Genomic DNA, 19,873 nt, shown 5'->3' on the forward strand with positions numbered 1-19,873 from the left:
ATTTATTACTGTAACTTCACTTGTCTCTCACACCAAGATCCCTCTTTTTGGCATCATCGCTGCCCTGTCACAATGGTCAACCGAGGCCGCTCCGGAGGTTGTGTGACGTGCAAGGAACGCCGCGTCAAATGCGACGAGGCGAAGCCTGAGTGCCGATCTTGCCAGCGCCTCAAGCTTCGCTGCGGAGGCTACGACCGGCCCAAGCCCAAGAATGTCAGACTAAAGTTCAGAAACCAGAACTACAAGTTCTGCACCAATACCAACCAGGGTGTCGACCCCCATGGTCCGGATGTCGTAAAGGCTGCGACTAGCCCGAGTCAGTCGTCCGAGTCTGATGTTCAGGACCTGGAGGTTATGAGGACCTTGACTTCACGGCGGCTCTCGGAGCCTGACACCGCCGTGCCCTTCTTTCTCGGTCATTACGCTAGAATAGGCCGCGATATGGGATCCACTCGAGGCTTCTTCGAAATGCTCATTCCGGCGTACTTCTCGCAGCAGCAAGAATCGGCCCTCTCGCTCGCTGTCTCGGCGTTGGCTTCAGAGATCTTGTCCATGTGGCGGGGAGACACCAACAGTTTCCGATTACCACAGAGGTCTTATTCCCGGGCAATCACACGCCTTCGGGCCGCAATACAGGATCCCACAGAACGTGCCAAGCCAGCAACGGTGCTAGCCATACTTGTGCTGCAGACATATGAGAATGCTTCTGCGGTATATGATCTTCGCAGGGCCTCAAGCATGCACCACAACGGCGCAGCGTCTTTGCTCTCGTTTGTGGATACAGACGCCATGGACGGGACGGTGCGCGCCTACCTACGAAAGTTTATGTTACACACCGAGGTTTCAACCGCGATGCGTCAAAAGAAGCCACTAAAGAGCATCGCATACTCGTGGATTGGGACCAAGGATACGATGGCTGTGCCAGACAACCCCAGCTCCGCACTAGATGCCATAGGCGCGTCAGTGGCCGAGCTGCAGGCCAGTTACACGCAATTTGTGACGCAAGGTGGCTCCACGACGTCGTTGGGGTGCCTGAAAGAGTGGAGGGCCGAGGCAAGGAGAGTTGACGCAGAGCTGCTGGCGTGGGCGGAAAACGTACCAGATCACTGGAGACCGCTAAGGCTAATCAGTGGTCGGGATATTGATTCGTCTATACCCACCTACCAGTGTATCTGTGAGGTGTATCCTTCATGCCAAATTGCCAGCATTTGGAACCTATGGCGCTTCCAACGCCTCGTGCTGGCCAAGATCACGCTCGGCTCCCTTGGTGCATTCTCAGATCTGAGCTACTTTCGTTCCGCATACGGGCAGTTCCTCGACGACCCTACAGACTTCGTTAACTGCCAGAAAACACTCCAAGAAGTGGTTGACAGCGTGTGCTACAGCATACCCTTCCACCTTGGCAACCGAACCGCCCGGTCCAGCCTCGTGGACTTCACTGACCCGACAATTCTGCTCCCCAGCCAGGGTAGTCTCAATGGGGTAATATCGAGCGACGACCATAGACGCCATGTCATCGCGCAGGGGCCGTGGCGTGCCATGCACCCGCTGAGCCGCTGCTTGACTCTCTTCTCGGAAGATGACGGCGAGGTGATCGCGAGCCTTCTCAGACCTGGACAGCGGGAGTGGATCCGCGACCAGTTCCTGCGTGTCGCCACGCTGCTGCATCTTCCGACCGAGCCGGGCAATGATATGGAGGTATCAGGATCGACGGGAGGGTCTGCAGATGTCAAGGCGGAATATCTAGCCAGGGAGATTAGAAAGGGTGCGATTCTTATGAGTGGGCCGTAAAGCTTAGGACCTGTAAATTACGCTACAGGTGGGCTCTTTGGATGGTATACATAGGTACATATCTGATTATTATCATAGCGTGTCTAGACAAGAGAACCACAATACAAGAAAGGTGTTTTGTTATGATACATTCAGAGTACTCACCCTGCAGTCTCTACAGTAAAGGCGGAGGCGCTGACATGCGCGGCATGTAGCTTCGCTTCGTCACATTTTACGCGTCGCCGTCCGCAGGCAACGCAGCTTCAGGAGTTCCTGCGGTCGACCATGACGAGAAATGACTACAAGCACGAAAAGGGCAAATTTTGTTGCGATGAAGAGGGTTGTTGAATTAACCTCGCGTCTGACTGTGCCATGCTGCGTACGTTGCGTTCCAGATGTAGCCAATCATGGGTGCGCGTCGCAAAAACATGGACTTGATCGAGTATTAGTTTATTGGTGTCATCTTACGGTGATCTTCACGGACTTTGTCATCCTCAATGCCGTTCTCATCGCGCCTGGCTTTCAAGAGAGACATGGTAGTATAAGTAGAGATGAAAAGACTAGGATAAGTGAGAAATGCTATTCATCATCTCAAGCCCATCTCGCCAACTTCAGTCATCACCACCACAACTGAGTCTACATGGTCAACCCTCGAATTTAAGCGAGATTTCTGCTTTCCAGTCTGGCTCCAAGTTCGAACGCTCTCCTTTCATTGCAATTAATTAATCGCGGACCTCTAAAGTCAATCAACGACCTTATAAGTGTCAATGAAGTCTCGGTTTTTGGCTCTGGGCTCAAGCCCGGTAATTTTCCTGACCCACGTCTCACGGGCTCTCGCCGACGGTCATGGGCACGGGCATGATCATGGAGGACAGGATGGGAGCGAGACAATGCAAGGAATCAAGGACGAACTCGACAACGGTCCCCTGACGTACTTTTCTCTCTCGGACAATTCTGGTCTGATATACTCGCACATTGCAGTCATGACGATTGCCTGGATTGTAATCCTGCCAGTCGGTACGTATATGCTTATCTACACAAGAGGTATCACTGACTGACAATTCACAAATGCTCAGCTGTGTTCCTCTCTCTGGCTTCCTCACGGTATACGTTGGCAGCTCAGCTCGTCTTCATGGCGTTCAACGGGTTCGGCCTTCTCCTGGCACTATTTTACAATACCCGCACTCCCGACTTGTACCCGAATAATTCTCATCACAAGATTGGCTGGATCATCACGGCAGTCATGGTTGCCCATGTTATTGTGGGCTTCCTGGCACGCAGGAAATCCGCCACTTCCATCTCCGGGGCCCATGGGAGGGCAGAAGAGCAGAGTTTTGTGCCTCTCGCGACAATCACGACCGATTATAACTACAACGATGTATCGAATGACGACAATTTATCCAATGGCGACCATTGTAGAGACTCTATCGACTCACTAGATGGTGGTTCCAGCACGACTCATGCCGAGGATTACGACGAGGACACTTTCAAGTATTCCCGAGCTTCACAGCCACCTCGCCGCCAAAGACTCTTGTCAGCTGTGATCAACTCCACTACCCGTGTCATTTCTCAAGTCACATCGCTCTCAACTTGGATGAGGTACGGCTACAAGGTTACTGATCGAATCATCCTACCTTTTGGTTTCATTGCCTTCACTTCCGGGATTGCGACATATGGTAGATTCTTTGTAAGAATTGTCCGGGCAAAACAAAAATCTCAAGCTGTGTACTAATCTAGTTTCCTGCAGGAAGGTGACGCCGTCTTTAACGGGCTGGCACACTGGATCAAAGGCGGCGTCTTCTTCTGGCTTGGGTTGTTCAACCTTGGACGCTGGGCGGGCAGCTTTGCTGACCTGGGTTGGGCTTGGAACCTGCGACCCAGAAGCCGAAAACACCAGCCTTCGGCTGAATTCGTCGAGAGCTTTCTCATTTTCATCTACGGATCAACTAACATTTTTCTTGAACACCTGGGCAATTCAGACGGCAAATGGGGGGCTCGCGACTTGGAGCATCTAGCAATCACTGTGCTCTTCCTGGGTGGAGGCTTGGTAAGTGTCGGTCATCAAAATTGATAAAAGCTGAACACACGCTTTTCTAATCATGATATGCTGGGTCATGACTGATGTTATACCAGTGCGGTATGCTTGTTGAATCCACCAGAATCCGAGATCTACTCAATACGACGCTACACTCACACAAGGCGTTTTCCGGCGAAATGAGAAAACCGATCCGCACTCCACCAACTTACGGATTCTCCCTCAACCCCATTCCGGCGTTGGTCATCGCACTACTAGGCACCATGATGAGCTCTCATCACCAAACCACAATGACGTCAACTATGGTTCACAAGCAATGGGGCCAGCTACTGCTTGGCGCCTCAGTTGCCAGGTGTTTGACTTATATTATCATGTATATCCGACCCCCATCATCGATCCTGCCCTCGCGCCCACCGACTGAGCTTTTGACATCATTTGGTCTGATTGCGGGTGGCATTGTATTCATGGCTAGCGTGAGACTATCCACCTTGTTGCGAGAGTTTTGACTAACTCAGGGTGTAGAGCAGCGATACTGTCAGGGGAATGATTCATTATGACCTCGACGCCATGTTTTTATACACAGTTACAATGGGCCTCGTTGGAATCCTGATGGCGTGGGAAGTGGCGGTGCTTGCTATCAAGGGAATGGCGATCCGAAAGGAGGACTCACAGATGTTTCGATGTTAAGGCTTGGTCACATTGTTGATGCTTTTTTGTGTCGCTTTGCGGGGAACGCCGACTGTAACCTTTGATACTCCTGAGTTCCACGAGTAGAAACGGCCTTTGTTATAGCTTGGAGACGATTTGAGGGCATCGCAGTTGAACTATTCAATAGAGCTGAAGGAATAATATTGTCCGGGTAAACCCTCCCACATCAATAGCTCCAACTTACGCATGGTAGATGTTGGAACCGCCGCCTGGCACCTGTTGCATGACGCTCTTGCAGATAATCCTAGCAACCGATAGTTGCTGCGTTTTTGTTGTTATTCACATTCAGCCATCTTTTCTCATTTAAATCGTGGTATTTCATCATCACAAGATGATGGGAATAAGAGCCGCCGCAACAACAGCTAACGTCAGCGTCAACTTTCCACCGCTAATCGTAAACCTCTGCGTGGCCCAGTTATCATCGTCATCACCGCTGCTGCTCGAACCCCCGTCTCCATTTCCTGAGCCTCCTGAGGTCCCTCCCGTGGTAGTTGGCTCCGATGCACTGCCAAGGCCCGTCCTCGAAGATCCAGCCTCTGTCGTCGTACTTGGGAGTGCGGTCAAACTAGTGGTTGGCTTCACTACGGCCGCAGCAAGGCTGCTCGCAACGCCCTTGACATCCAACTCGCAGGGTTTCGGCTTGGGTGCTGCGTCTTGGGCAATCTGGGCGCACCCGGTCTCGTTGGACTGAAGTTTCACGGCCGTACCAGCCACAGCGCACCCATCATAGTTGGCGATGGCCTCCCGCGGTGATTTCGCTCCTGGGCGCAAGGTGAAGGTGACGTTTCCGGTGCGCTTCGGGAAATACCCTCCCATGATCTTGAGAGAACCGTCTGACTCGCGCTCGCAGGTGGTGTAGTAGAACAGCTCCCAGGTAAGCACACAAGTATCGTGATCCTGTCTGAAATACTTGAACTGATCTCCCTCCTCAGCTTTCATGAGTGCACGGCTCGCGTTGATGTAAAAGTACGGATCCGAAGGTGGAGGAAGGCTCCGCTCACCCTGGAACTGGTTCATCCCAAACAACGTGCCCAGGCCGCAGGTGAGCTCCCAGTTGATCTGAGTCGGAAAGGAGACCAGAACTGGGGCGTTCTGGAAGCCAAAAATGACGGGGAAGGGAGCCTCGACGGCGTATGTGTCGTTGCGGGGGAAGACGACGTCAAATTCGCCAGTCGCTGGGAAGGAAACCTGGTCCTTTGCGACAGTGACGCCGCCGAGGGCGATGAGAGACAACAAGCCTCGCATAGTTTAGCCACGTCGTGTGTTGGTGTTGTCCGTGGACTTGGAGAGGAAATGAGGGTATTTAAAGGATGCCTGAGAGACCGTGGGGCAATTGATGACCCGGTTCAGCCCTGGAGCATGGATAGATCCCTGTTTGCGGCGTATCATGATCGACAAGCAGCAAGATAGCGCGAACCCAGGCGGTTTAGGGTATAGCTCCCTTTGCTGAGTGTTTCGAGTTTGATTGCCTTACTGGCCTTGATCAATTCACTGCGTCGATACGGTACTCTGGTCAAGTAACATGTGACCTTATTAATTCCATGAATAGTGCCTTGAGAGGGTGAAATAAGTAAATGGCATGTAGAATGTAGCCTAGCCTGTATATTTCTCGATCTGTTTCTATGCCAGGTTTCAAATCTATGACTGATTCATATGGATGAAGAGTGAGACTGGCGCTGGAGTTGCCAATTGCCTCTTGCGACAGTTGGTATATGGGATTATAGTCTCCCATACATCGCAGCGGATCTTCTCGGGTCGGCACAAGTTGCAGCTCTGGCTGCATCTTTTCCATTCTCGTCTTGTGTTACTGATTCGGCCCGGATAGGTGGACGACGCCGTGAGGTTATCGTAAGTATTGAGCATTTCAAATGCCTCGTGTATGGAAAGAGGGTTGAAGGAGATTTTGCCCTGCTCTGAAGGTTGGCTCAAAGCCGTGGAATTTCAGCCCGTCCAGTCAACACTCGCGCTTACACAACTTAATAGTAAGGACACTCCCAGATACTGATGCTTGGATTTCGCTGCTGATAGCTCGGGGCTTGTTTTGGGTTCGAAAGTGGTGTGCTTGGTTCCACTGCCTTTCCCTGTGAGAAAAAGGGGTGGTCCCGGGACACCAAGGACACCAACATGCTACGTAGGAGGTACCGAGTGGAATTAGGCTGTTGCCAACAGGCCTACGACTCTGTAGTCTATCTGAGAGGGACATGTGATAATCAAGGTCGATTTGCTCTCTGCTAACCTCTACTTGTAGGGAAGACAGGCCATCATCCACAATCTCTAGCGGGATGCCCCGAGTCACCCTAGTGCTGGGAATAAAATTGACATGCTCAAACTTAGCGTCACCATCTCTCTCGGGTCGCTCCATAGATACTTGAGACCCGGCCGAATGGTGGTCTCGATCTTCTGGCTCAGTTAACCCATCGAGGGCTGGGCTCCAACTATAATAAAGAACACATTTGAATGGTGGTCTCGAGCTTTCTCTCGTACGCATCTGCCTCATCTTGGCTGCAGCTGTCCCAGAACTGCCCCAACCGGATGTAGACGAGGTCACCATAGTAGGTCCCAACCAAATACTGCCCTATTACGCAGTAGTGTCGGGAATTCCGGCCAAGTGGGGTAGGTAATCGAGGTCCGAATAATTGGTTTCCAGTCGCAATATCTCGCTCGCAAAGCTCTCCCTCCAGATGCCGACTGGCATGCACCCCGAGGTGGACAGCTGGGTATGGAGAGAGGGAAGACAAAGGCTGTCGAGGCCCCGCCTGAACTTGGCTGGGTCTGTCCAGTTGCATACCCATACAGATGTATAGTGCATGTCGCTTGCATCAATAGCTTGAAAACTCTCAAACGTCGACGCCTTGAGCCAGTTTTGGGCAGTGGATATGACGTCGTCTGTGGCCTCCAGAGCCGTTTAGTAGTCCGCACACTGCTGGATCCCAACGTACGCAATGGAGACATGGCTTAAGCCGCTGGTGAATCCAAGCTTTCACTTCGGAATGGGGAGTCGGTGGTTCTTTAAATAGCGAAGTGGTTAAAGGCGCGCTGGGCACGGCGTGTTTTAAAGGCTGGCCAACTGGGATGCGTGTCTCCGGGTAGGACTGGCGTGTCTCGATGCGTTTACGAAAGCTGAAGCATAGACGCGATGGGAAAGGTTTGAGCATCCGCGTTGGTTGTGATGCCTTTCTACGAGGACAGGATTTTGGAGACTGATTACACGGGAGTTATAACATGCTTCAGTCTTACCTCGCGCTGAGTCTTTGGCCGATCATCATCGTCTTTCATGCCCATTCCCCTGGACTGGTCACAAAATACGGAAAGCAAAGGCTTAATTTAACGTGCGTGTTTGATAACCTGGCCACTGTGGGTCACCATTGGAAAGGGAGCCAGCTAAATCGACTGAAAGAATTCGCTGTGTTGTAGAAATCTAGCTGTGGGCATAGGGGGAAAAACCGGCGAACGAAACAAAACCCCTCTGCCCTCTGCTCATGTACAAACCAACCACTGTTCCAAGCGCAGTGTTCAATCACAGTCCCTAAACCCTATCCGCTGACACATCCACTACTCGTTCGCGTCAATCCAGCCCGACCGTTCGCTCGACGGAACGCTCTAGGCAAGGCCCCCTTTCTCCTTCGAGGGGTCGAAGCCCTTTTCCAGATCGGCCAAGGCAGCCCTCATCCAATCGATCCTGCGGGCCAATTGTGATTGGCTGGCCTGTAGGGGTACCACAAGTTTCTTAATTTTGGCACCGTCCTCGAGCAGTATAGACAGGGCTTGTTTGTCGTTATGTTTATTGAGGAATTCCTTGAACGTCTCGAGTGCGCGTTCGGTCTTGTGGATACAATGGCGGACTCGGCTCCTCAGTCGGCGCTCCTCGTTGACATGCGTGGCAAACTTCTCATAAAATATCCGAGCATCTTCAATGTCATCCTCAACATTGCTCACGAGCATGTCCAGACCATAAGCCTCGATTTTGAAGCTGACCGGTTCAAGACCGTACTTTACTAAGAGCTTCATAACCAGGCCTGGGGCCGGCCCCACGGCAAATGACTTAACGACGGGCGCGGCGCCTTTAGCCGGATTGAGCTTATTCCGGAGTCCCTGGAATCCAGTCATGGTGATGATTTGGAAGGTGGCCCAAAGGGTTGACTGTGCTGAATTGTGATGGTATATAAAGCGACGACGGTGATCGAGGTGGTAGTAAGTGCTTATGACCGAATTTTTATCGGGAATGTGGTGCGTGCTGGGTAATGGATTATTGTGTAGTAGATTGCTGAGTGTGATATTATCGCTGCAACAGATAGAGAGAGTGGTCTATTTTATAAACCCGACACCAGACGAGAATATTCATAGCGTAAGTGAACAGTCTCAGCTTGAATCCTACTATTTCTTTCATCACGGTCACTGCCATCAGCTACAGGGTAGGGAACAAAAGAGTGACGGCCAAAGAAGCCTTTTCTGGGCCTGTTAAAGTTGGCTTGCCCGAAAGGGGATCAAAGACGGCTCAAGTTCTGTTTTTAGAAAGAGCCAGTCATAGTTAAGGGGGGATGGGCAGCTCTCAAAGATACAAAGACGACAACTGATGAGAGGGTATCACCCATGAGAAGCCCCATCTCGAATCAAAGTAGGATATTGAATGTTAAAAATGGACTGGAATTAATGCTATAGCCTTCCAATAAGTGTCATGGTTCAAAGACTAGGCCAGTCCATCTCGGCTGACTCTTTGGATACCCCTCTCATACCCCTGCCCGGTTCTCTGCTTAGCCCATTTCTCTATAGGCAGAGAGGTTCCGACCTGGGCGTCGTTTCTTTTCCTTCAGACCCGGGACTGGCTAGTGGGGAATGCTGCCACTTGATGATGTTCTCCGTTACATCCATCGGGTAGACCCATCGCTTCACTCCTACGCATTGAACAGAATGAGTCTTGTGGTTGGTGGTGTCAAGCATTAGGCACAATGTCAAAGGGCGCAGTACTTTGGCAGCATCAAGATCCAATGCTGGAAATTACCGTCAGTGAGCCCTGTGATATGCCGCATCTCCAGTGCGCAGTCATCGTTGGCTGCCCTTTCCCGCCTCCTGCCTCAAGCCGGTATCAAGGAACGCAGTCATTAACGCATACCAGGGTCTAAATCTAGTTCTGTAAAGCATCATAAGACGGCGATCACCGATGGCACACACTTCTCTTCTCATAGAGACGGACGTAGGATTTGAAAAAAATACAACAGATAAGGTGAACTACTGAAAACTATCTTGTAGTGAGAACCGAAGAGCAAGAATGGGCCATTTCTGTCAATAATCAGTGGTGCTGTACGCAGCGGTACTGAGCTCAGCAGTCTTTGGCCCACACAGCTGCAATGAATCATGGATGGGCGCTTGAGCAGGGTCGGACTTTGGCTGCTCTTCAGATTGACTGTTCGGCTGGCCCTTGTCGCCAGGGCGTATTGGCCAGGCAAGTTCATCATCCACCACGGCCGGCCTCGAATATTTGGTCTTGCCCTGCCAGACAAACCTCAGCCCGGGGTGAACGATAAACCCCGTTTTGGTTGAAGACCACACTGCCTCCCACTCTGTGGGTTGACCCAGAAGAACGATTGCAGAGTTGGCAGCCCTCTCAAGGACGTTTACCAGAAGCTTCTCGAATCGACCATCTCGTGGATGGTCCGTTCTAAGCGCCTCTGGCTGCAAGACACTGATGATAACCGGAGCCATGGCCTGCATTCTTTCCCTCCTGGGGTCGCCCTCTTCGAAAGGCCTGCATGCGACTGGCGAAAGGGACCGGGGGTAGTCCTGGAGCATAAGTATGCTTTCTCGCCAAGCAGCGATGGGCTTCATCCCTGTGTCGCCATTAATACAATGAATCCCCTGTGAAGTTACTCAGAAGGGTCAACTTACGTCTCGGAATATCGTAGACTCGGCACACAAGCTGGTAGCAGCTAGAGATCTCGGGAGGAAGAAGGCAGTCATCAACAGGGCAGGTAGGCTGCATCCGCTTGAGGAGGACTTGTGCGAGGAAGCACCTAATGGCTGGGACTCGCGTGGAAACGTTGCTGATAGATTGGGACCAGGTCCCACCGTTGATAGGCTCCCCAGCTAGACGAACGAGCTCAGATTCGTCGAAAAGAGACTCTGGGACATCTGGCTTCCGCTGGAACCTGGAGCCGAAAAAAAACTTGGCGAAGCCCTCGAGATGGAAAGCAAGATTTTCAGCCTCTTTGAGTTCGCAGGGGGCCGATAACTCATGCACACCAATGTTGATTTCCTCGATCGCATCTGGCGGCGGAACCAGCACGGCAGGCGAGTACTGGGGCTGCATGGCGATGACGCGGTTAGGAGGCACATAGTAGGCGGATATGATTCGAGATATGCCCAATATCACGGCTATGAGGATCAGGGAGCTAGCGAAGCCGACAGCGACCCCGACACCGATAGCCTGACCAACTGTGAGCGCCATGAGAATCGAGGTATGGAGAGTGAGAGTGAAGATGAGTGGAAGGCGAAGAGAGCAGGGGAGTGCATGGACGGCAGAGGTTGTTCAAGTACCTCCCCATCGTTGTTGCACGGATCAAGACACCTGACTCTGGCACCTTCAGCATGGACATCGATGGCGTTTAGGCCGTGGCTTGATTGATTGTCCACCAACTTATTCACATTTGTATTGTTGTTGATTGCCGCCTGGGCGTGCCATGTCTAACTTGACCCTACCGGGTGCCTGGTCCGATGGGGCTAACTGAATGTGGAAATAGCCCTGTGCGATGTACCACATGGAGCACATCACCATGTCTGTCGAAACACTATCTATCAAGGAATGCTCCAAGACGGACTCTGGGGGAAACGACTCGGATCATAAAGCAGTTGAGAAGCTGTATCCTGACTACCTGAAATACCTGCATGACGAGCTTTCACAGCGGTTTGTCCGCGATGGAATACTCGGTAAAGCATGGGAGCACGCAAACATCGCCTTTGTCTTCTGCACGCCGGCTCGCTGGGAACCCGCTGTAGTGGCTCGGTTCAAAGCCTTGATATCCAAGGCCGGGTTCGAGAAGGCGCAGAGCAAGCGCCTTGGTCGTGGTGTCCATACCGTGGAGATCACCCTGACCGAACCGCAGGCGACAGCCGCTTTCGAGCTCCACACCCCAAGGCCCGTCGCGAACCTCCGGGTAGGCAGTCCGACCTCTTACCGTGTATTGGCTTGTTGCTGACCATGATTGTGTAGAGAGGCCACAATGTCATGATTGTCGATGTTGGTGCTGGCACAGTGGTATTAACCCCCCTCTTTCGCTGCTGTTGGGTCTCGAGCTGACTTGGCACAGGACTTTTCTCTCGTCCAGGTTGCAACCAATGCGAAGGAGGCTTTTCATTGGCTTGAGCACTAGCCAGCTATCGGTGAGTAGTTTTTGCCTTTCGTGATGACAGCAGCTAAGGGTTGACTCCATAGGTCGAAACATTGGGTCGTCGTACATCAACCAAGGCTTCGAGGTGCGCCTGACGGACATTTTGAAGCCTCACCAACATCTCCTCGGCCACAACGCTTCTCACGTGGCTTGAGAGATGCGCAATAGCACCGCATTTCTTGAGGTAAAGCACAAGTTCAGAGGTGTCAATGCGAACAATAAGGCAATCCCCGTACTCCATCTCGAAAATCCCGACAGCATCCACGACGATTTTGTTCAGAATAGGAAGTTGGTAAATCCTGGGTGAGTTATTAAGTGCAGGACGATAGCTCGCCAGACTAATACAGTCTAGGACTGAGCTGGAACCCCTTTTTGACCAACAGATCAAAGAGATCACCGAATACATCTCTGAGCGGGTAAGACAGCTCAATGAACCACTGGAAAGTCTACAATCCTGCTCCATCTTCCTCTACCCAGGATTATCTTCTGCTCTCGGGGGGTCTTGGGAGCTCACCCTACGTCAAGCGCCAACTGGAGAAATTTGCGACAAGGGCTCCAAGCTCAAATCAGCTAGGTTGGTGGTATCTAGTGAGCCACAGCTTGCCGTCTGCATGGGTCTAGTCTCCGCCGCCAGCAACAACCAGCCCGTCTTTCCCACGATTGCTTGCTGTACGTCGTTTGATCTTGTCAGTCGCATCCCGAGCGCTCCCCCCGCTAAAAGAACGTGGATATTCATCTTGAGACGAGGCAAGGGGATTGAGGGCCGTTTTGACGATTGTGTCGACTGGATCATCTCAAAGGTCGGTTTGCTTGGTTACTTGACCAGACGCCTGCCAGCTGACATGAGATTAGGGGAAACAGATCCAGAACGGGGGAGAGCTCGAATTTGAACGCAAGCTGTTTTTCGAGCCAGACGAACGTCGGGTTCGCAATATTGGGATTGTCTACAGCTTGGCGGATGGCCCCTCGCCGTCCAAAGTTATGTTCACGGCCCAATCACGTCTTGAGCATCCGCGTTGACAGGCTTGGAGATTTTATTGTGACGCATCAAGTCATGCGCGCCAATATCTTGGAGGCCGAGGTAAAGAAGGATATGATGTTATGAGGTGTTGAGAATGTGTTTTTTATTATAGTTGAAGCCCGGCCCTCGATGGGTTAACTGAGACAGAAGATCGTGTACTTGTGTTGCAGATTGGGCGCCTCGGCGATTCTTAACAGTAGATTGAACAGAAATAAAGCTCATATCCCCACCAGGGTTATATGCTGCGTAGTGCACCAGGATAGAGGCTCCTCCTCCCATTCGCCAGGCCTTCCAGTCCCCTTGAGGATTGTCCTCGGTAATCAGACTCCAGGATCGCATTCCAATCACCACCACCCTGTTGCCGATTGGTCGACTTGGAAACCCATGGAGTCGGGAATACCCTTCCGTTTATTCCCGCCAACAACGACAGTTCGATTACTTGACCATGCCCCCACCTAAACGAGAACGAGGGGCCGTCGGGGGTTATTCACGGCGCGAGAAGGCGAAGGACCACGTGAAACGAAACATGACGGGGGATATTTCCGGCTGAGCTTCTCCAGATGTCTTTAACTGCTCTCTTTTCTCGGCTTTGTCGGAGCTCCTGTCGACTCTGAAGCATCCTCAATTGCCGTCTCAACCCAACCTCTATGAACCTACAACGAGTCGGCTTGTCGGCCATTCGTGGTATTACTCTCAATGGCACATTGTCTTGGCTCAATTGCTGACAAGCTTCGATCAGGCCCGGCGAGACCAAATGTCTTTTTCAGGCAGGACATTCCCAAGCCGGCTGTCGCCCGCCTCTTGTCGCAACACTCACGGTACACTTAACACCCCCCATACCGGAGACGATTACCTCCCAACCGATTGGGTCCAAACCTGGTCTAACATGCCGTCCAGAAGCCCACCGACCATCGTGCGAGTGAGCGCCAAAGAAGGCCACGACATACTCATCAAACAACGCCTCAACCGGCCCGTCACCCCTCACCTCAGCATCTACAAGATCGGCCAGGTCTGGCTCAGCGCCTCGGCCTGGACCCGAATCACCGGCATCGCTCTTGGAGGCACAGCGTACCTCACCCTCTGTGCCTATGCCGTCGCCCCGCTCTTTGGCTTGCCGTTCGACTCGGCCGCGGTAGCGTCGGCTTTTGGGTCTTTGCCCTTTGTCGTCAAGGCGGCTGTCAAGTTTGGCCTTTTGGGTTTCCCGTTCTCGTATCACTTCATCAATGGGGTTAGACACTTGGTCTTTGACTTGGGATTCGGTTACAAGAAGGCGCAGTTCAGAAAGTCGGAGGCGGCTACTTGGACACTTAGCATAATTGGTGGACTTGTTCTAGCCTTTTTCCTCTAATCGCCTGATTGCATCAAGGGAAATCGTCTAGAAACGGTTCAGTCAAATTGCTAAAGGCTATTGAGAGTGACGAGGTCCTTAGTAGGCACCACCTCGTCTGATCATGATAGAAGTAAGTGTAATGAAAGGCTATTGTGTTCTTTGTGATATTTGAAGCCCGGCCCTCGATGAGATAACTGAGCCGATAGCCAGGTAGTCATGAACAGCGTGTCTTGGTCAATAGCTTTTTCAATCTATAATATTGTGTAATTTTTCTAAGAAAGTTTTCGAGAATTTTCTATTTGATACGAAACAAATCTTACAGCGACGCTTCGGTACTCTTCTGCGCCCCTAATATTTATGTGCCAGCACACTTTCGCTACAACTCTACAACTTGATCCAACTCGGTAAATACCGGCGAGTCGGAAAATGATCCATGCCCCAATCGATGCTCCCGCTTAGCCACAAGCCTCAGGAGTCAACTCACACGCGGGCCGGAGGTGTACTTCCAGGAGCGGCTCCAGGGGTCATTCCATCCGGGGGACTACCTCCAGGGCCGCCAGCACCCGAGTTCTCATTGGCGACGCCTCCGGACTCGTAAAGGTAGGCTGCCGGGGTGATGGACTGAGATTGGGTGGCGTTGATACCAAAGGCGAGCCAGGCGAAGAGGCCGTCGGTGATGTCATCTCCGAGCATGGTGTATTCCATAAAAGGGTCGACTCCATCGGTGGCTGTCTCCTCGCTCAGGATGCTGTCGTCGGCGTTCTCGGTGAGTTCCTGCGTGTTGGAGCTGTATGGCTCCAGAGCCTCAACCTGTGAGATGAGGTCCTGGTCGAAGAAGGCCTGGCCAACGTGACTGGCGTAGTTTTCGCTGCCCAGAGTCATGTTGGCCAGCAGAGTGGCATTTGTATGAACCATGATGTGGATATGCGTGGCTCGGCTGGTATAGTGGCCGGGGAAGATGGACTCGAACTGCGCGACGCCATCCGAGTCGGTACGCTGAATTCCTCGAAGCCAGGTGTTGTTGATGTTTGTGTCATCAGAGCTGTCGCCGTTGCCGCTGGCGACTATGCCTGAATAGACACCCGTGGAGTTGCAGTGCCACATCTCGAGGTAGACGTTGGGGACTGGGTCGCAGGTCTCAACGTCAATGACCTGATAGTCGAGGACAATGCCGAGGCCCTCCTGTTCTTCGACAATGTTCTCGCGGACGTATTCTCCGGCCACATCTAACAATGTTAGAATTCATTCACAACAAAACATGGCTGGGCTCTTACAGTAAGGCCCTTGGGTAACCTCGGGGGTCAACACGCAAGAGTTGATTCCAGCAAAGAGCGTGCTGGCGTCTGTGTTCAGAGTATATCCTTGATCTGTCTGGTTATGAGAAGCGCTCAGGACAGATTCGAGGTCGCGCTTCTTAAGGCCGCGCTTCTGCCGGGCCTTGGAGATTTGCGCCGAGCGCCGAGCAACATTCCTTGCCTCGACGCCTCGGGCCTTGAGCTTCTCAGCGCAGTGGGCGAGTGAGGATCGCTTCACCGAGTTGAGGAAATCGCGTCGCTCAGCCGCCTCCTGGGCGACGTTATGTCCCGGGTGAGCGGTGGCGGCTCCCGACAGCAGGAGGAAGCTGGCAAAGAGGTTCGTGGTGAGACGCATTGCGATGTAGGCGTAGTTGAGACTTGGTAGAGGGTTGATGAGTCTGGTAGGATGGGATAAGTGGTTGTCCGAAGAGTGAAGTGTTCAATGCTGTTGATGCTTTACAATTGCTTCACATCATAGAGCCTACTTATAGTTTCTCCATCTTGTTCTCAGGTTACATTCAATCTATCCAAAGACAGCCCACATCACGGTGCTTGCTAGTCATTGCGCCCCCCAGAGGCAAACAGCGAAACACGCTGACGCGTTGCCGTGCCCAGAGAGTTGCATATTACCATGCCTCGGAGATGCCCAGGGGAGATCAAAATCTCTGCCCTGCGGCAATGACGACGAATTAAGCAGTGCAGCCGAGGCACGTCACCCCTGACGCAAGGGGCACTCGTCAAAGAAGCGCCACCTATCAGAACTGCCGTGAAACAAACCCAGATCCTGGCAAGGCAAATCTGGAGATTCATTCTGCCGAATAAGACGACCCCCATTGGTCAATTGGCGCGGCCGGACACGCAAGCCTCTCGGGGCGATGTGGGGATGACTCGGCCGGATAGCGTCTCCCACATCCCGGGGCATGAATTTCGTTCAAGGCACTAGCAGCCTCACAGCCGCCGCTGTCTCGTGCTATTTTAAGGACTGTATCTGGCTGGTCTTGTGGCGCTGCCGAGGCCTCTTACACCGCTGTTGCGTTTAAAGAACGTATGAGAAGGGAAAGATTCTTGACTTAATAAAGACGCGCAAATCACGCTCAGGAGTATTACCACAATGGAGGTGCTCGTGACAAAGTCTAATACGAGGCCGAAGTACCATCTTCTGTCTCGCTCGCTGTTGCGCTGTCTCGTCCGTAGAGGTCCTTTCTACGTTCCGTCTTGCTTCGTTTCTTAGCTACCTTCTCGTTCTACTATTATATGACGAAGTCGATGGCCTCACCCTTGCGATCGTCGGCCTTTCTATCCTTCGCTTAGCCTTCTTCGACTTCATTCAAGCCCATGAGCGGAGTGATGAAGGAGGTGCTATCGGCCAAACTCATCCCAACCGGTGCGCTGACCTGATTGTCACCCTCGTCCATTACAGCAGTCGGTGGTGCGGTTCTTGAAGCTGTTGGGGACTCTTCTCACCGCAGGTAAAGTCAGCCTGTGTTAGCCCAACTTGCTTGATCTACGAATTGACTTGGACATGGCGGTTTTTGCGCCAGAAGAGGGTGCTGTGGGAGGAGGGTTCAAAATTGGTGGTGACACTGGTGAGGCGACGTGAGGCGAGGCGAGCCGGGCAAACCTTATAAGCCATGACATTGATCGATTGTTGATGTCTGCACAAGCAACGAAGCAGGCAGCCACATCATGCCGTCAGCTTCCGTTGCCGATGGCAGAGACAGGCCGACTGCTTGGAGGTTGGCCATGATTTCCTGCCCCGCCTTGCTGTATTGGATTATACGTCGATGCCGGCATTCACTCATCACGGTTGTGGGCTTCCCAAGCTGGATAGTTCAGTCGGGGAGGTTGCCGTACACCCTCCAGGGTCTCGCTAGTTATCAACCCCTCCTCCTATGCCACTAAACAATCAACAACACAACAATCAATAAGTTTGGTAGGCAATCAACCAAGCCCCAGCACAAACGCCATCTGGTCATGCAACCAGCGCCTCATGCAAGGGAGTAAGTGACTGCGCCTGTTTCCTACTGTTGACCCGACCCGTGGCCAGGTACTTGAGTAGGCCGGAGTCACCAGCAGAATAGAATGTTTGACTGACCACCTTCAGCCTTCGTGTCTGCTTCACCTACGCTTCAGGGTTGTCTTACCTCTTCGTTCCTTCCTTCTCTGCACCATGGGCATCACTACTGCCCAGGCCATTGGCATCGGGGTAGCTGTTGGCTTTGTTGGAGCCCTGATTCTGATGATGATCCTCTTGTGCATATCCCATTGCTCATCCACCGAGACCGTCCCCTCCGGTCCTGTTTTGCTGAAACGGACAGAGTCTTTACCCAAAGTCAAGCAGCCTAGCCCTAACCCCTGGGTCTTGACTGCGCCTCGCGATCCGGCTTCTTGGAGAAACCCCATCACCAACTCGCACAGAGCGCTGCCCGACCGTATTCGTGATTTCACAACCCTCCATCAAATCAGCCAGGGCGTCGATTTCGAGAACAACCTCCAGATTTTTGCCGAGAATTATATTATCAACAGCCGCCACCGGGAACAGCCTCTTGTCTCACCATCCATCTTTGACGAAGATGAACTTGTCCGCCTTGCAGGGGAGCCCGCCAACGGCGGAACTTGGTCCGAGACCATCTCCAACGTGGCTACGCGAGGCGCTGCAGTCAGGTGCTTCCTTGCGCAACTCATCTTCAAGCGCATGCATTCCATCTGTCCCGTTCAAGAGTCCCTGCTCGCTCCAGAGATTTTAAGCTGTTATCAACTCGTGTGCCGAATCTATCAGAACCCATGCAGTAGGTCAAGCCAAGAGCCCTTAATCTTGGCATGAAATCCAGTATTAACCGGGTTCTAGGGGAAAACATTATTGGTGTTTGGCGCGAGTGTGTATATCTCTTGCAACAGTCTCCTTGGCAGCTCGGCCATCTCCCGCCCTGGCGTTTTGATGAAAATGACCCTCGGAAAGAGAGAACTTGGGCCATGGTCCCCGCTATTGTTAATTCCCTACACCTTGAATCTCTCCGAAATGATCTTGATCTCAAGGAGGATTCACTGGAGGTATCTATAGGCAAAATTCTCGAGAAGGCTGCTAATGCCGCCATGACCCTTCTCGGCCAACCCTCTGAATGGGAGGCTGTGTGGACCTCACCTGAGCCAGGGTTTATTGTCTTCCCAGAGGTGAGGTTTACTTGGAACGGCAAGACCAAGTACTCAAAGCCGGCCGAGGTGGATGTCAACGTTCCCAAGCCAGTGCCTTCCGACAACCATGACCAGCTTCATACCGAAACTGGCGAACAGCGCAGTTCTGACGTTGGCTGCCAGTCGAATGCTGTAGCTGACGAGCAGCAAAAGCATGTTCCTGATCAAGCGCTATCCCTTGACACCTTTCAACAGTCTGGAGCTGGGAACGCCGATTAGTGACGGATGGAATCAACCCCCCTCCCCTCCCCTCCCCTACTTTTCTGTTCTCAATGTAGTATTAGTTCTTCTTTGCGTTCAAGGTAGTATATCCGAAATTGGAAAGCATCATGTTGAAGAAGCTTTGTCTATTTCATAGTTTCCATTGCAATCACCTCCCATTCCGTGTCCCTTGCTCCATTCCCACATCGGCATCCCGACTGATCGTTCCCCCCTGAGCTCCCCCATCCCCATCCCCATCCACATCCACCAATTTTAACACTTCGGGTGCCGTGGCATGTAACACCAGCTGTCCAGGCTGGGCCCCCATTCATGTGATGCAGATCCGTGGTGCGTGATGCCCTCAAGGGTTGGCCCTGCGGGCCAAATCCGACAGGGCCCTTCTCATGTAGTCGGTTCGACGCGCAAGGCTTGACTGGGTAGTTTGGAGGCATAGAAGACACACTTGGATCCTGGTGCGGCACATTTCAACGGATTTCGCCCCCTCCTCGAATCCCTCTTTCTTGTGCTGTTCGAACACTTGGAGGGCTTCCTTGGCTCTGTCGATGGCGACGTTGGCTCGCTTCTTTAGTTCAGATTCCTGGCCTACACATTTTGTGAGCTTGTGATAGAACATGAGGGCATCCATGAGGTCATCCTGGAGCTGATCGGCCATCATTTCGAGTTCCTCCGACTCTGCCTTGAGGAGATCATTTCGCTCCTTCGCGTTGGTGGTGGGCTTGAGAGCCTGAAGGAGGTTTCGGAATACCTCGAACGGAGCCATTGTGATGGGTTGGGAGACGGGGAAAATGGATAATCTAATGGACTAAGTGGCGATGGAAAACAGAATGATGATAGTAGATGGCAACAAGTGGTGGCAAACGGGTTTTTATTCCAAGTGTTCTGAATAGTAGATTGTTGTGAAGCAGATTGCTCTATGTA

General features: G+C 52.3%; 10 protein-coding genes and 1 pseudogene across 11 annotated transcripts, besides 1 other annotated feature; 6 read left to right on the forward strand and 5 right to left on the reverse strand.

Moving 5' to 3' along the window:
- Positions 1 to 72: 72 nt before the first annotated feature.
- Positions 73 to 1,791, forward strand: NCS57_01255600 (uncharacterized protein; the record flags this gene model as incomplete). The annotated part of the gene is made up of 1 exon (XM_053062228.1): positions 73 to 1,791. The coding sequence occupies one exon, from the start codon at positions 73 to 75 to the stop codon at positions 1,789 to 1,791; it is 1,719 nt and encodes a 572-aa protein (XP_052908756.1).
- Positions 1,792 to 2,534: 743 nt separating this feature from the next.
- Positions 2,535 to 4,492, forward strand: NCS57_01255700 (annotated as a pseudogene). The gene is made up of 5 exons: positions 2,535 to 2,787; positions 2,847 to 3,457; positions 3,518 to 3,817; positions 3,904 to 4,278; positions 4,328 to 4,492.
- Positions 2,535 to 4,492: a sequence feature.
- Positions 4,493 to 4,837: 345 nt separating this feature from the next.
- On the reverse strand, positions 4,838 to 5,758 carry NCS57_01255800 (uncharacterized protein; the record flags this gene model as incomplete). Its single annotated transcript, XM_053062229.1, has 1 exon — positions 4,838 to 5,758. One exon carries the CDS (start codon positions 5,756 to 5,758, stop codon positions 4,838 to 4,840), a length of 921 nt encoding a protein of 306 aa, XP_052908757.1.
- Positions 5,759 to 8,113: 2,355 nt separating this feature from the next.
- On the reverse strand, positions 8,114 to 8,620 carry NCS57_01255900 (uncharacterized protein; the record flags this gene model as incomplete). The annotated part of the gene is made up of 1 exon (XM_053062230.1): positions 8,114 to 8,620. One exon carries the CDS (start codon positions 8,618 to 8,620, stop codon positions 8,114 to 8,116), a length of 507 nt encoding a protein of 168 aa, XP_052908758.1.
- A 1,173-nt stretch (positions 8,621 to 9,793) lies between these two features.
- Positions 9,794 to 10,955, reverse strand: NCS57_01256000 (uncharacterized protein; the record flags this gene model as incomplete). Its single annotated transcript, XM_053062231.1, has 2 exons — positions 9,794 to 10,338; positions 10,397 to 10,955. 2 exons carry the CDS (start codon positions 10,953 to 10,955, stop codon positions 9,794 to 9,796), a joined length of 1,104 nt encoding a protein of 367 aa, XP_052908759.1.
- A 325-nt stretch (positions 10,956 to 11,280) lies between these two features.
- Positions 11,281 to 11,877, forward strand: NCS57_01256100 (uncharacterized protein; the record flags this gene model as incomplete). The annotated part of the gene is made up of 3 exons (XM_053062232.1): positions 11,281 to 11,661; positions 11,718 to 11,762; positions 11,815 to 11,877. The coding sequence occupies 3 exons, from the start codon at positions 11,281 to 11,283 to the stop codon at positions 11,875 to 11,877; spliced, it is 489 nt and encodes a 162-aa protein (XP_052908760.1).
- A 175-nt stretch (positions 11,878 to 12,052) lies between these two features.
- Positions 12,053 to 12,915, forward strand: NCS57_01256200 (uncharacterized protein; the record flags this gene model as incomplete). The annotated part of the gene is made up of 3 exons (XM_053062233.1): positions 12,053 to 12,198; positions 12,248 to 12,695; positions 12,748 to 12,915. The coding sequence occupies 3 exons, from the start codon at positions 12,053 to 12,055 to the stop codon at positions 12,913 to 12,915; spliced, it is 762 nt and encodes a 253-aa protein (XP_052908761.1).
- A 648-nt stretch (positions 12,916 to 13,563) lies between these two features.
- Positions 13,564 to 14,264, forward strand: NCS57_01256300 (uncharacterized protein; the record flags this gene model as incomplete). The annotated part of the gene is made up of 3 exons (XM_053062234.1): positions 13,564 to 13,600; positions 13,656 to 13,734; positions 13,814 to 14,264. 3 exons carry the CDS (start codon positions 13,564 to 13,566, stop codon positions 14,262 to 14,264), a joined length of 567 nt encoding a protein of 188 aa, XP_052908762.1.
- A 462-nt stretch (positions 14,265 to 14,726) lies between these two features.
- On the reverse strand, positions 14,727 to 15,896 carry NCS57_01256400 (uncharacterized protein; the record flags this gene model as incomplete). Its single annotated transcript, XM_053062235.1, has 2 exons — positions 14,727 to 15,472; positions 15,521 to 15,896. The coding sequence occupies 2 exons, from the start codon at positions 15,894 to 15,896 to the stop codon at positions 14,727 to 14,729; spliced, it is 1,122 nt and encodes a 373-aa protein (XP_052908763.1).
- Positions 15,897 to 17,711: 1,815 nt separating this feature from the next.
- NCS57_01256500 (uncharacterized protein) lies at positions 17,712 to 18,952 on the forward strand (the record flags this gene model as incomplete). Its single annotated transcript, XM_053062236.1, has 2 exons — positions 17,712 to 18,330; positions 18,390 to 18,952. 2 exons carry the CDS (start codon positions 17,712 to 17,714, stop codon positions 18,950 to 18,952), a joined length of 1,182 nt encoding a protein of 393 aa, XP_052908764.1.
- A 343-nt stretch (positions 18,953 to 19,295) lies between these two features.
- Positions 19,296 to 19,715, reverse strand: NCS57_01256600 (uncharacterized protein; the record flags this gene model as incomplete). The annotated part of the gene is made up of 1 exon (XM_053062237.1): positions 19,296 to 19,715. One exon carries the CDS (start codon positions 19,713 to 19,715, stop codon positions 19,296 to 19,298), a length of 420 nt encoding a protein of 139 aa, XP_052908765.1.
- Positions 19,716 to 19,873: the final 158 nt, after the last annotated feature.

This window comes from Fusarium keratoplasticum, chromosome 10 (assembly GCF_025433545.1).
Source record: "Fusarium keratoplasticum isolate Fu6.1 chromosome 10, whole genome shotgun sequence".
Classification (NCBI taxonomy): Eukaryota; Fungi; Ascomycota; class Sordariomycetes; order Hypocreales; family Nectriaceae; genus Fusarium; species Fusarium keratoplasticum.